General features: G+C 47.2%; 1 protein-coding gene across 1 annotated transcript in view; it reads right to left on the bottom strand.

Annotated features, from left to right (window-relative positions):
- Window positions 1-15,214, bottom strand: part of LOC120995609 (T-cell receptor-associated transmembrane adapter 1) — a 59,152-nt gene that overhangs the window by 20,901 nt on the left and 23,037 nt on the right. The window contains exons 4-5 of the mRNA XM_040424916.1: window positions 13,635-13,671; window positions 2,393-2,454 (exon numbers count right to left, since the gene is read on the bottom strand). Coding sequence (XP_040280850.1) covers window positions 2,393-2,454; window positions 13,635-13,671 — 99 coding nt within the window. The remainder of the gene's footprint in view (window positions 1-2,392; window positions 2,455-13,634; window positions 13,672-15,214) is intronic.

Here is a 15,214-nt window from a genome sequence, read left to right as displayed (position 1 = left end):
GGTGAGCATTCCTACTCAGGCTACTCAGCCATGTTGACATATCGTAGCCAGGATCCCATGATTACCATTTATTGTAGAGCAGTGTAGTGAGGTCCTACCCTCTCGCCCCCCTTAGACAGCTCTTACATTCTAGGACAGGTTGCTGGCTGCCATTTTAAACAGCTCCCAGTGAACCCCTTTAAGAAGCACTGATGTATTGAAACTAAAGATACTAGGTGTAACACATTGTGACAGGCAAATACCTTCCAGTTGCTAATTCTAGTTTTTCATTTTAATAGTTATTACCAGAGGTGTAGCTAAAGGCTCATTGGCCCTGGTGCATGAGTTCAGCTTGAACCCCCCTACCCTCAATACCTCTTCATACCTCCACTTCACACCTCAACTTCAACCTCAACTTCATAACTCAACACACTTTGTAGCTCCACTGCAGGCCACCCCCGTGCCACTGCATGCCACCCCCGCGCCACTCTGCTGGCAGGCGTCGCTCTTTCACTCAGCCTGGGCTGTCTTCCTCACCACGTCTGGGCTACGAAGACAGTCACATGCCCCATCCATTCTTGGCAATCTGTGTCGTACGCTGCATGTGTAGTGTAGCGATGACGCTGGCCAGAAGCAATAGTTCACTAGTTTGGTTTCAGTAAGTCCATCAGTACTTTATGGCAAGGGCCAGGGGTGCACCTAGCCTTCTGCTGCCCGAGGTGAAAATTTTAATGGTGCCCCCCCCCCCCCATGCCAAATTCTCAACCTAACTCCTTCCCTCTAGCCTTACTGTTAAAGACATAGTTGGAAAACATTACATCAGTGCAACAAAACATACAGGGTAATGCATCACCACATACCTCTTACATCCAGTGATGTCTGCTCTGATGTAGATGTAGATGTTCTGTTTCCTCATCTTCTCCATTCAGACCAGAATGCCATGACGATTTCCTTCAGGCATCTATTTTAGGCTACTTTCACACTAGCGGCAGCCTTCTCCGGCAGGCTGTTCCAGCGGGTAAACTGCCTGCCGGATCCCTGCTGCCGCTAGTGCACGCGTGCCGCCGGAGGTCCGCTCTGGCCTTATTGACTACAATGGGGGCGGGGTGGAGTTCTGGCGGCAGCACGGCAAACATGCCGAGAGGCGGCCGAAATAAAACTATGACATGTAGTTTTATTCCGGCCGCCTCTCGGCTGTAGAAGGCTGCCGCTAGTGTGAAAGTAGCCTTAGACATAGAAAATTATCTAAATCTACGACAGCAAGTAGATTTAGGTAGGCGCCTCTACAAAACGTAGCTCAAAAAGCACTATTTAGTGCCGCCAGAAGAAACAAAGACATTCTACTTTTTCATCTTCCTCCCACCTTCTGACAGTACAAAAAATACCCCCTTACAATGTGCACCAGTACAAAAAATATCCCTTTATAATGTACACCAGTGCAAAAAATGCCTTCTGTGTTTTAGTTCAAAAAATTCCCCCTCTTTGTGCCTCAGTAGAACCTCTGTCCCCACAGTACTCCCCATAATGTATGCCAGTAAAAAAATATGCCCCTTTATGTGTGTCAGTACAAAGGGGGTCATTCATTATTAGATATAGTCCAATTTTTGGTGTATATCTATCGCAGACTCGGTTGCAAAGAGGATTTGCAGTTGAATTTGCAACTTTTCCCTGCTCACGCCAAGTCTAAAAAAGGGGGTGTTCCGACTCATCCCAATTATCATTTTCTACGCCTTTTTTAGGCATAGAAAATTATCTAAATCTACTCCAGCAAGGGATCTGGCATAGATTTAGGCTGATGGTGGATCGCCAGTGCAAGGGGTATTAAGACTTGCGTCTAAAACACTGGTCTTAATAAATGACCCCAAAAATGCCCCTATTTAGTGCCGCAAGTGGAAACAATGCACCCATAATGGTCCTCTCTGCACACTCCCCCCCCCCCCCCCCACCATAGTGGCCCAACAGCATGGTGCCAAATAAAATATAATAAACTCAAATACTTACCTCCATGTAGCTGTCAGCAATGTGGTGCAGACCTCTTCCAGCCTGTTCCATGAGCTGTACAATGCCCGGCTCAGACGGCGCAATGATGATTACATCATTGCGCTGCCTGTGCCGGCCTCTGATAGGCTATAGTCACTAGGCCTGAAGCCTATAAGAGGTAACAGCGAGGAAGGGAGGCATCGTTCCCATGCCCAGCCATAGCATTCAACATTATCTCATCCTGAGGAAGCATTTATTTCCCATGGCACTGCCTCCGCCCCTACTTGTCTCCAGGTCACGGTGTGCCTATGGGCTCCCCTGGCTTTGGGGCCTGGTCACAAATGCGACCACTGAGACCCTTACAGTTACGTGACTGGTTACTATTTTATTTATCCATTAAGTCACAAATTTTATAAAATTGATGTCCACTTACCAAGAATTGGATAACTGAGATTGCCATAAATTGGGTTATTTTCAATATACTGCTGGTCATAACTGCAGAAAGAGAAGATTCATATAATTTTCCTTTGCAAAGTTAAATACATTGAGAGTTATTTGATAGTTACATTCCAATAAGGCCTCATGCACACGACCGTTGTGTGCATCCGCTGTTCAGTTTTTTTTCGCTGACCCATTGACTTTTAATGGGTCCGTGGAAAAATCGGAAAATGCACCGTTTTGCAGCCGCATCCGTGATCCGTGTTTCCTGTCCGTCAAAAAAATATGACCTGTCCTATTTTTTGGACGGACAACGGTTCACGGACCCATTCAAGTCAATGGGTCCGTGAAAAAACACGGAAACACGGATGCACACAAGATTGCCCCCTGCTGCCTGGCAGGTGCTGCCAGGCAGCAGGGGGCAGACCCCTCCCTTCCCCCCTGTATTTAACTCATTGGTGGCCAGTGCGGCCCCCCACCCTCCCCTGTATTTAACATATTGGTGGCCAGTGCGGCCGGCCCCCCCTCCCTCCCTTGTATTTAACACATTGGTGGCCAGTGCGGCCGGCCCCCCTCCCTCCCTCCCTTATATTTAACACATTGGTGGCCAGTGCAGTCGCCCCCCCTCCCCCCCTAATTAAAATGACCGACCCCCCATCATTGGTGGCAGCGGAGAGTTCCGATCGGAGTCCCAGTTTAATCGCTGGGGCTCCGATCGGTTACCATGGCAGCCAAGACGCAACTGCAGTCCTGGCTGCCATGGTTACTTAGCAATTTTAGAAGCATTATACTTACCTGCGATGTCTGTGACCGGCCAGGCGCTCCTCCTACTGGTAAGTGAAAGGTCTGTGCGGCGCATTGCTTATAGCACAGACCTTTCACTTACCAGTAGGAGGAGCGCCCGGCCGGTCACAGACATCGCAGGTAAGTATAATGCATCTAAAATTGCTAAGTAACTATGGCAGCCAGGACTGCACTGGCCACCAATGTGTTAAATACAAGGGAGGGAGGGGGGGCCGGCCGCACTGGCCACCAATGAGTTAAATACAGGGGGGGGGGGAAGGGGGGTCTGCCCCCTGCTGCCTGGCAGCACCTGCCAGGCAGCAGGGGGCAGTCATGTACACAGTTATTTTAGTATATTCTAACATGAAGCGTCCCCATCACCATGGGAACACCTCTGTGTTAGAATATACTGTCGGATCTGAGTTTCACGATCTAACTCAAATCCGATGGTATATTCTAACATAGAGGCGTTCCCATGGTGATGGGGACACTTCAAGTTAAAATATACCATCGGATTGGAGAAAACTCCGATCCGATGGTATAATAGGGACTCCTGACTTTACATTGAAAGTCAATGGGGGAAGGATCCGTTTGCAATTGCACCATATTGTGTCAACGTCAAACGGCCAGGCGGACACCAAAACGACATTTTTTTCATGTCCGTGGATCCTCCAAAAAAACGGTTGTGTGCATGAGGCCTAAGGAATACATGATTCATGTGTACAAAGAGCTTTTACTCATGTCTGGTATTTAGTTCCCCAAGTGCTAACCCCTAAAAACATAGCTCTAGGGAACAGATACAAGGAAACGAAAAATTGTCCAGTGTTAGGAAACAGCAACATTAGAAAGGACACGTTCTCATGGTCAGTGTTTTGGTCAGTATTTGTACGCCAAAACTCAACATTTTTCATTATACCTCATGTTTGCAAAAGCCCCTCGTGGTCTCAGCTTACAAATTTGGATGAAAGACAACAACAAAAAACTGACAAGTGTGAAATAGATCAAATAGGAGCATTTCTGTCAGGTGGCTCTAAGGAGGTGGTGATAGTAGTTTCAGCTGTTGAAAATGCTTCAGCTGGTAATGTGTTTTTTCAAATGTGGCTTTTCTGGTGACTCTAAAATAGAGGAAAAAAGGCCATGTTTTCCAGGATTTGGGACTTAGGGCTCATGTACATGACCATATGTATTTTGCGGTCCGCAAAATACGGATGATGTCCGTGTGCATTTCGTATTTTGCGGAACGAAACAGATGGCCCCTAATAGAACAGTCCTCTCCTTGTCCAGAAAGCGGACAATAATAGGAAATGTTCTACTTTTTTTGCGGAAAGGACATATGGAAACGGAATGTACATGGAGTAACTTTCTTTTTTTTTGCAGACCCATTGAAATGAATGGTTCCACATACAGTCCACAAAAAAAACGAAATGGAAAAAATATGTTTGTGTGTATGAGACCTTACAAGGTGTTCTCTGAGAATGATTTAAAATTGCCGCCAGCACCCTGTCTTAGGGTACTTTCACACTTGCAGAAATCCGGACGCAAACAGATGGCATTTGTCAGACGAATCAGGGTGCGGAACGAAGAAAAACCGGCACTCCAATTTTCTTTGCTCAAAAGGATTTATTGGTCACTCATGTGACGCAAAAGACACCTGTGAGTGTCGAAACGCGCGTCACATGAGTGACCAATAAATCCTTTTGAGCAAAGAAAATTGGATTGACGGTTTTTCTTCGTTGTGCAGATTTTGGGATTACATCCGCAAGACCGAGCACCCACCGACTAACGCGCAGTGCTGCCTGACCTTACCATACATGGATCAGGATGCGGATCCGTCTGACAAATGCATTGAAATACCGGATCCTTCTCTCCGGTGTCATCTGGAAAAACGGATCCGGTATTAACTTTTTTTGCATTTTTAAAGGTCTGGTCTTTTGCCAGAACACTTAATGCCAGATCCGGCACTAATACACTTCAATGTAAATTAATGCCGGATCCAGCATTCCGGCAAGTGTTCAGGATTTTTCTCGGAAGAGAAAACTGCAGTATGCTGCGGTATTTTCTCCGTCCAAAAAACGTAAGAGGGACTGAACTGATGCATACTGAACAGATTGCTCTCCATTCAGAATGCATTAGGATAAAACTGATCAGTTTTTTTCCGGTATTGAGCCCCTAGGACGGAACTCAATACCGGAAAAGAAAAACGCTAGTGTGAAAGTACCCTTAGACTGTGACCTACAGTAGACTGGTTGCCACCACTTGCAGATTTGCCTAAGGGGTGTAAGTTTGCAGGGCCTCACTGGATAATACACTGCTGTACGATAGATAGTAATGATGCTACCTGCCTATGATATGTCATCATGGCTATGCAGCCTGACAAGAAAACTCACCAATGTGTGGTATATGCAAGTGCCAGTGTGTAGTGTGTAATGAGGCCCCAGCCCCTCACCCCTCTAGTCAGCTCTGCAAGTGGAGTCAAGTCCTTCTCAAATTCTAGGGCAGGTTGCTGGCCGTAATGTTAAGGCCACTTTCACACTAGCGTTCGGGTGTCAGCTCGTGCGCTCCGTTTGAAGGGGCTCACGAGCGGTCCCGAACGCATCCGTCTGGCCCCAATGCATTCTCAGTGGAGGCGGATCCGCTGAGAATGTATCCGTCTGCCAGCGCTCAGCCTCCGCTCCGCTCAGTGAGCGGACACCTGAACGCTGCTTGCAGCGTTCGGGTGTCCGCCTGGCCGTGCGGAGGCAAGCGGATCCGTCCAGACTTACAATGTAAGTCAATGGGGACGGATCCGCTTGAAGATGACACAATATGGCTCAATCTTCAAGCGGATCCGTTCCCCCTTGACTTTCAATGTAAAGTCTGAACGGATCCGCTCAGACAACTTTCACACTTAGAAAATTTTCTAAGTTTTAATGCAGACGCATCCGTTCTGAACGGATGCGAACGTCTGCATTATCGGAGGGGATCCGTCTGATGAAACATCAGACGGATCCGCTCCGAACGCTAGTGTGAAAGTAGCCTAAATCATTCCCGGAGAACCCATTTAAAGGGTCTTCCAGGATTGCTATGGTAATTAACAGTTATGCTCATGTAGTTACTTATCTCCTACATCTTCCCCGTGTTTTTTTTCAATTTGGACTCTACTATGTAAACAAGTCACTCAGGTTTGTTTCCATCCTGTATGCTGTATCCATTCAAACCCATGATGCACTTCTCCTTCCTCTTCCACAGCTTCAGTACCGCCCTAAAAATGCCCAGCTAGTTTATAGCTCCTTCTATCAAGCTAGTTACATACCGTAGACACTCCCCTATTACTGCCCCTGTTGCTGCTTTGACATGCCCATGGACTTGACATCACAAGAAATAAGAAAGAGCTACATAGACATGGCCATTAGTGTTGATCGAGCACCAAAGTGCTCGGGTGCTCGGGTGCTCTGGCCGAACACATCAGGATGCTCGGGTGCTCCACCGAGCACCCGAGTATAATGGAAGTCAATGGGACAACCCAAGCATTAAACCAGGGACCCCCTGCTCTGAAGAGGGGAGGGTGCCTGGTTCATAGGAAAATGTCAGAAATTGATTTAAACACCACTGAAATGGTTCGGGAACAGCATAGGGAGGATGTCTGGACGCATCTTGGACTCCCAGGTTGCTAGGAACGATGTTGTCCGAGTAGTATGTCTCTTTTACTGACTGACAATAATACGCACAAAACCAAGAATAAAATCGATTTTAGAGGAAAAATTGTTAGGAAACATTCTTTCCTGTATATTTACTTGTATATACAGTGCAAGTGCTGCCAAAAATTACAAGGAAGAGGCACTCCGATACAACCTGTATATCACATAAAGGAGGGCCTCATTCACATTGTGGTAGAATTGTTCATGTAGTGGGACTCCTACACTCATAAAGCCTATGCACTAAGTGAAAGGGCTGCCAAAAAATACAAGGAACCGGCACTCCAATACACCCTTTGTTACACATAAAGGAGAGCATCATATGCAGCCTTGAAAAACTATGATTGATGGCCTGCTGGTGACCCTCAAAAACATTTGGAGCAAGGGCCTGCTGATCTGACCATCTAAAACATTATGGGCGAGGGCCTGCTGCCGCTTTGGTGACTCTAGATAACCTGGGGCCGATCGCACGTCCCCGTGACGTCGACGATCCATTCGGCTGTCTGCCCTATCAACTTTCAATGTTATTTTCAGCTCAAACCATGGTGACCATGGGTAACGGTGAATCAGTGTTCGATTCCGGAGAGGGAGCCTGAGAAACAGCTACGTCTACCACATCCAAGCATGGCAGCATGCGCGCAAATTACTTATTAGGCATAATTAGGTGAGGGCCTGCAGGTGAGCTGACCCTGTAAAAGATTTTAGGTGCGGGCCTGCAGGTGAGCTGACCCTGTAAAAGATTGTAGGTGAGGTCCTGCTGGTGAGCTGACCCTGTAAAACATTATATGTGAAGGGCATATATGCGAGGGCATTATATGCGACGAATAAGCAAGGAGGATTCAACCATATACCGTTGTTTGTGGTGGAAGGGGTTCATGTAAATACAATGTATTCAGTACATTAGTTCCTTCAGGTGAGCTGACCCTGGGCCTTCAGGTGAGCTGACCCTGGGCCTTCAGGTGAGCTGACTCTGTAAAACATTGTAGGCGAGGGCCTGCTGGTGAGCTGACCCTCTAAAAATTTTTATGCGAGGGCCTGCTGGTGAGCTGACCCTGTAAAACATTATGTACGAGGGCCTGCAGCTGAGCTGACCCTGTAAAACATTATATGCAAAGTGCATATATGTGAGGGCATTATATGCAACGAATAAGCATGTTGATATGATGGAAGAGGAGGAGGAGGATGAGAAAAGGAAGATTCAACCATATACCGTTGTTTGTGTTGGAAGGGGTGCATGGGAATACAGTGTATTCAGTACATTATAAACAACACAAGAGTCAACCTGTCTGCATTTTCAGTTGACAGGCAGATACGCTTATCTGTTATAATGCCACCGGCAGTACTAAATACCCTCTAAGGTGTAGAGCGCCAGTTCGTGACTCGTGCCCAGCTTGGACACCCAGTAGTTGTAAGGCACTGAGGGATCATTGAGGACGCTGACACGGTCTGCTATGTACTCCTTCACCATCTTCCAAAATGTTTCCCTCCTTGTGACACTAGGCCGCACATCAGGTTGAGGGTGCTGGCGGAGTGTCATGAAACTGTCCCAGGCTTTGGAGAGTGTTGCCCTGCCTCTGTTGGAACTGCTGTGTGTTTCCCTTGTCTCCCCTCCTTGGTTGCCCAAAGAACTACAGACTCTGCCGCCAGCGTTATCAGATGGAAATTTTTGGAGCAACTTTTCAACAAGAATCTTCTGGTATTGCACCGTTTTGCTCATCCTCTCCACCAGAGGAATGAGAGATGATAAGTTCTCTTTGTAGTGGGGGTCGAGAAGGGTGAACAACCAGTAATCAGTGTTGGCCAAAATGCGTATAACTCAAGTGTCACGGGAAAGGCAGCATAACATAAAGTCAGCCATGTGTGCCAGAGTCCCAACAGACAAGACTTCGCTGTTCTCATCACAAGGATCACTCTCAATCTCCTAATCCTCTTACTTCTCTTCAGCCCATCCATTCTGAACAGATGGAATACACCTACTGTGGGTACTACCCTCTGTAGCGGAGGCAACCGTCTCCTGCTCCTCCTCCTAATCCTCCTCCTCATCATCATCCAATTCGCGCTGAGAATACGAACGGAGGGTGGTCTGGCTATCACCCTGTGTACTGTCTTCCCCCGTTTCCACCTCTTCCACATGCGGAGTGTCCTCCTTCATTGTGAGAAGCGAGCGTTTCAGTAGACACAGAGGTGGGATGGTTACGCTGAAAATAGTGGCATCGCTGCTCACCATCTGTGTTGATTCCTCAAAGTTGTGTAAAACCTCACAGAGGTCAGACATCCATGCCCACTCGTCGCTTGTGAAGAGCGGAAGCTGACTGGAAAGGCCACGACCATGTTGCAGCTGGTATTCCACTACTGCCCTCTGCTGCTCACAAAGCCTGGCCAACATGTGAAACGTCGAGTTCCAGCACGTGCTCACGTCGCACAACAGCCGGTGAGCTGGCAATTTCAAGCACTGCTGCAGCGTTGACAGACCGGTGGCAGCTGTAGATTACTTTCGGAAATGGGCACACACGCGGCGCACCTTCACCAGTAGCTCAGGCATATTGGGGTAGGTTTTGAGAAAAAGCTGAGCCACTAAGTTTAAGACGTGGGCTTGGCATGGGATGTGTGTGAGCTTGCCAAGCTCCAAAGCCGCCACCAAGTTATGGCCATTATCAGACACAACCATGCCTGGTTCTAGGTTGAGTAGCGAGAGCCACAGCTCAGTCTGGTCTCTTATCCCCTGCCAGAGCTCTGCGGCGGTGTGCTGTTTGTCCCCTAAGCATATCAGCTTCAGCACGGCCTGTTGCCGCTTCCCCACAGCAGTGCTACACTGTTCCAGCTACCGACTGATGACTGACTGGTGCTGCACGCAAATAATTCAGAGGTGGAAGTGGAGGAGAAGGCGGAGGAAGAGAGGTGGGTGTTGGAGCCACTAATGTAGGTGGTGGCGGAAACCCTGATGGAATTAGGGCCCGCAATCCTTGGCACCTGTGCCATCCCAGGGTACGACTCACTCCTGGCCTCAACATTCACCCAGTGTGCCGTCAGGGAAATGTAGCATCCCTTGCCAAATGCACTTGTCCATGTGTCCGTGGTTAAGTGGACCTTCCCAGTAACTGCATTGGTCAGTGAACGTGTGATGTTACGGGACACATGTTGGTGTAAGGCAGGCACAGCACACCTTGAAAAATAGTGGTGGCTGGGGACTGTGTAACGCAGGACGGCCGCCGACATCAGCCTGTGGAAGGCCTCAGTGTCCACAAGCCTAAATGGCAACATTTCCAGGGCCAGTAATTTGGAAAGCTGCGCTTTTAGTGCTATGGCCTGTGGGTGGGTGGCTGAGTATTTTCTTGGCATTCAAATGCCTGGGGTAAGGACATTTGGACGCTGCGCTGGGACACGGAAGTGGATGTGGTCGCTGATGGTGCTTGCGAAGGTCCAGGTGCAAGGCGGGAGGCATCCGGGCCTGCGCCTTTGACAGGGCATTGGTCAGCACGTAACACAGGGGAAGAGAAGGCAGTGGCGTGACCTGCAGAAACAGATTGCGGACCAAGGCGTTCATCCCACTTATTACGGTGCTTGGATGCCATGTGGTGGATCATGCTGGTGGTGGTGTGGTTGCTAGTGTTCATGCCCCGGCTCATTTTGGTACGGCACAGGTTGCAAACTACTATTCTTTTGTCGTCCGCACTTTCCTCAACAAAGCGCCATACTGAGCAACACATACCCCTTGGCAAGGGAGATTTCCGCAAGGGGGTGCTCCGTGGAACAGTTGTGGGCCTGTTTGGTGTGGCTCGCCTTCTCCCTTTTGACACCCCACTGCCTCTTCCAGCCTGTTGCGGTGCTGCAGATCCCTCCCCCTCTGTACTGCTGTCCTCACTTGGCTTTCCACCTTCCCAGGTTGGGTCATTGACTTCATCGTCCACCACCTCCTCTTCCACTTCCTAACTCTGATCATCATCCTGACTTGTTGACCTAACCACTACCTCAGTGATTGACAACTGTGTCTCATCCTCTTCATCAACCTCTTGAAACAGTAATTGCTGTTGAGTTATTGGCAACTGTGTCTCATCATCATCCACCTCATTAAACAGTAATTGCCGTTCCCCACCGTCATCTTCTTGTGATTGTGGATGCTCAAGAGTTTGGGAATCAGGGCACAAGATCTGTCCCTCTTCAAGCGTGCTTGGCGAGAGGGCCAATTCAAGTAATGGCGCAGAAAAGAGCTTCTCGGAATATCCGAGTGTGGGATCACTTGTTTTCCCAGACTATCCATGGTGGGAGGAAGGAGGATCAGGGTGAGGATTGAGCAGACTCTTGGCTACTGAGACTGGACTTGGTGGAAGACAGGGTGGTGCTTAACTGACTGGAAGCATTATCTGCTGCAATCCAACCGACCACCTGGTCGCACTGGTCTGACTTCAAGAGTGGTGTCCTGCGCCGCCCTGCAAACTGGGACATGAAGCTAGGTATTGTGGATGATTGTTTTTCTTGTGCTCTGGCAGCAGGCACAGTTTCACCGCTCCCAGGGCCACGGCCTCTGCATGCACCATTAGCATCACGGCCACTGCCACGTTCCTTACTGCTCGCATTCTTCATATTAAATGTTATATGTCTTTCACACGTACAGTAGCGTAGGATTTAGAAGTGTATCTGCAAACAAATTTAAAAAGGTATTTGGGATGTGGAAACATCACACAGGAGATATCCCGCAGGTAATGTCAATGCTATCACCAGCAGCTAATGAAAAATTACAGGGAATGTCACAGGTATTTGGGATGAGGAAACATTATACAGGAGAGGTACCACTGGTAATGTCACTGTCCGCAGGGTCTACGCAAAAAAGTACACTGTATGTCACAGATAAAAATTTTAAGCGCACACGTACACGTAATGTCACTGTCAGAAGCAGACACCGTCTATTGACAAAGTACACTGTATGTCACAGATATTTTTGGGATGCGCACACTTTACACAGGAGATGTGGCGCAGCCAATGTCAATGTCCGCAGTGGACACCGTCTACGGAAAAAGGACACTGTATGTTACTGATAAATTTTTTCAGTGCACACGTCACACTGCAGATGTGGCACTGGTTATGTCAAAAAGGACACTGTATGTCACAGATATTTTTTGGATGCGCACACTTTACACAGGAGATGTGGAACAGCTAATGTCACTGTCCGCAGCAGACAACGTCTACTGAAAAACGTAATGTCACAGATATCTTTTGAGTGCGCACACTTTACGCTGGAGATGTGGCACGGCTAATCTCACTGTCCGCAGCGGACACCATCTACGTAAAAACGACACTGTATGTCACAGATATTTTTGGGATGCGCATACTTTACGCTGGAGATGTGGCCCAGCTAATGTCACTGTCCGCAGCGGACACCATATACGTAAAAACTACACTGTATGTCACAGATATTTTTTGGATGCGCACACTTTACACTGGAGATGTGGCGCAGCTAATGTCACTTTCCGCAGCGGACGCCGTCTACGGAAAAAGGACACTGGATGTCACAGATTTTTTTGGGATGCGCATACTTTACACTGGAGATGTGGCGCAGCTAATGTCGCTGTCTGCTGCAGCCTAACAATTGTATGCTATTTTGAGCAGGATGCGGTAAAAATAGATATTGATGCCACACACAATAATCCTTAGAAGGACTTTTGGGTATGTAAAGTTTGAGCAATTTAGCGCAGGGTGTGCTAAAAATATAGATTGCTGCTGCCACACACAATAGTCCTTAAAAGGACTTTTAGGTCTCTGAAAAGTTTTGGTGGTAAAAATATTCTTAAATCACTCCCTACACTGTCTGTCCCTTCCTCAGCACAGTTCTCCCTGACTAAGAATGAGCCAAACATGCGTCATCGGGTGCTATATAGCACCCGATGATGCGTTCCGGCCATCCAATCAATGTAATGCCAGCAGTCAACATGGCTACGGCTTTACAGAGAGGGCATTACTTATCTGCACGTTTATTGGCTGCATAACTGCCAAGAAACGTGCGGGGCGGAGACTCGAGCATCGCGCTCGAGCACATGCAGTATTCAGACGAACACCGCCATGTGCCGAGCATCGAGATGCTCGAGCCAAATTGGTGTTCGGCCGAGCATGCTCGATCATCACTAATGGCCATGTGAATACAGCCCAGAACACAATTTAGGAGCAATAAAAGCCAGCACTAGGGGGAGCTCAGTGCATAAGAATTTATACAGTCACCATAGAAACTATAATAATCTCTTTGCATTGAGCTCCCCTAGTGCCAGCTGCACGAAAATGTAGTGTTTTCATGTTGAGTAGAGAAAAAATTGCACAATGCCACCCCCCGTCCAGGGCCCTATATAAGTTGTGTGGTCTTCCACCATTGAATGTAGCCATGGACTAGTGTGGCTGTATCCTGTTTAAGACTCCATTGAAGGTATGCCACTGACTGTGCCCCTTCAGCTTTCATCGGTTCTGCTCTGCTGTTATGAAAACTGAGCATGTGGTGTATGCATCCATAAAAAGTATTTTCCTCATTCAAAAAGATTTTTCTTCACCATTATTGAACCTACACTTTATTAATACATTTATTTTATCAGAATGCCCCTAATCTGGACATGCATGGGATTCTAATATTAACTTTATTAGAGAATTGCTTCTTGTGCAGCATTCGAATAGTGAGACCATACATTGTGGTGTCGAGGCAAATGTTTACTGAGATATTCAGAAAAAAATCTTCCTCACAAGCCCGACTGTTAAATAACAAAATGAAATAAAACAATGAAATTCCATAATTACAATACATACCTCAAGGTGACCCGGCTGCAATATTTCATAGCTTTTACTGTTTTCAAATAAAATAGAAAAATGGGGAAATGTGGATATTAAAGGATTGTCTGTTTGTTTTTTAAGCTATTTTTTAATTATTGGTCAGATAATTTTTTGTTAATACAGAAATAGCCCTCTTTCAGCATTTCTAATAACAAGGTACATAAATCCTGTGTGGCACTGGAAAACCTAATACGGTAGATCCAAGCATTGCAATACATCATAAATTTTTTTCAATGGCACTACGCAAAAAATTGAATACATGCTGATGAGTTACCCCACAGATCAGCTGAGGCTTCCAGCAGGACAGCAAGTGGTCAGCACACAAGCTTCATCTATTCATACCATATTTAAGGCCTAGGTCTGTAGGTTGGATTTGGATAGAAAAAATGATAACTTTATATTCTGAGATATTTCCATGGCCAAAACATATGTGAAAAGATGTATCTTTTGGCATAAGTTTAAAGGGGTTGCCCAAGGAGATATTTTTTAAAAGGCCCAATTGGTTTAAAAAAAAGTAATCATTACTCACCTCATCAATCCCCAACCGCTGCTGTTTCAATGCTGCTCTAGTCCCTACTGCGCTCTACTTTTTAGTCCCGGCTGGAAATGCCCACTCAGGCAGTCACTGGCAGATGTGGGCCTGGAAACCAGAGCAGCCCCAGAACGACAGAGGTAGGGGATCGGTGAGTTGCAAATATTTATATACTTATATTTTATATTATATTTTTATTTTCAACCAATTTTGGTCTTTTTAAAACAAAAATGTATCCACACACTTACATGCACTCCTCCCCTGGACAACCACTTTCATAGGTTAATATCTGGACGTGTTTCTTGACAAGATTAAAAATCTTGATCTACCACACAATTCTACCCATACATTTTTCACCCACAGCTGACCATACTATTTAGGCCTCATGCACACGACCGTTCCGTTTTTTGCAGTCCGCAAATTGCGGATCCGCAAAACACGGAAGCCGCCCGTGTGTCTTCCGAAATTTGCGGAACGGAACAGGCGGCCCATTGTAGCAATGCCTATTCTTGAGCGCAAAATGGACAAGAATAGGACATGTTATATTTTTTTTGCGGGGCTACAGAATGGAGCAACGGATGCGGACAGCACATGGAGTGCTGTCCGCATCTTTTGCGGCCCCATTGAAGTGAATGGGTCTGCCCCCGAGCCGCAAAAATTGCGTCTCGGATGCAAACCAGAACAACGGTCGTGTGCATGAGGCCTAAGAGGAATGAAAAAGAAAAAAAAACTAATCTCCAAGCACCAAACTCAGTATGAATAGAGCCTTAAAGGGGTTTTCCGGGAATTTAATATTGATGATCTATCCTCAGAATGGGTCATCAATATTAGATTGGCGGGGGTCCCACACCCGGAGCTCCGGCCAATCAGCTGGTTGAAGAGAAGACTGCGCACCGTGCCAGTGCAGCCTTCCCTTCACCGTTAAAGGGGTTGTCTGGGTTCAGAGCTGGACCTGGACATACCCATAATTTCACCCAATCAGCCCCACTGATGTTAGCATCGGAGCAGTTCATGCTCTGATGCG

The sequence above is a fragment of the Bufo bufo genome, chromosome 3, assembly GCF_905171765.1.
Source record: "Bufo bufo chromosome 3, aBufBuf1.1, whole genome shotgun sequence".
In the NCBI taxonomy this organism is placed as follows: domain Eukaryota; kingdom Metazoa; phylum Chordata; class Amphibia; order Anura; family Bufonidae; genus Bufo; species Bufo bufo.
This window is presented reverse-complemented; position numbering and strand designations above follow the sequence as displayed.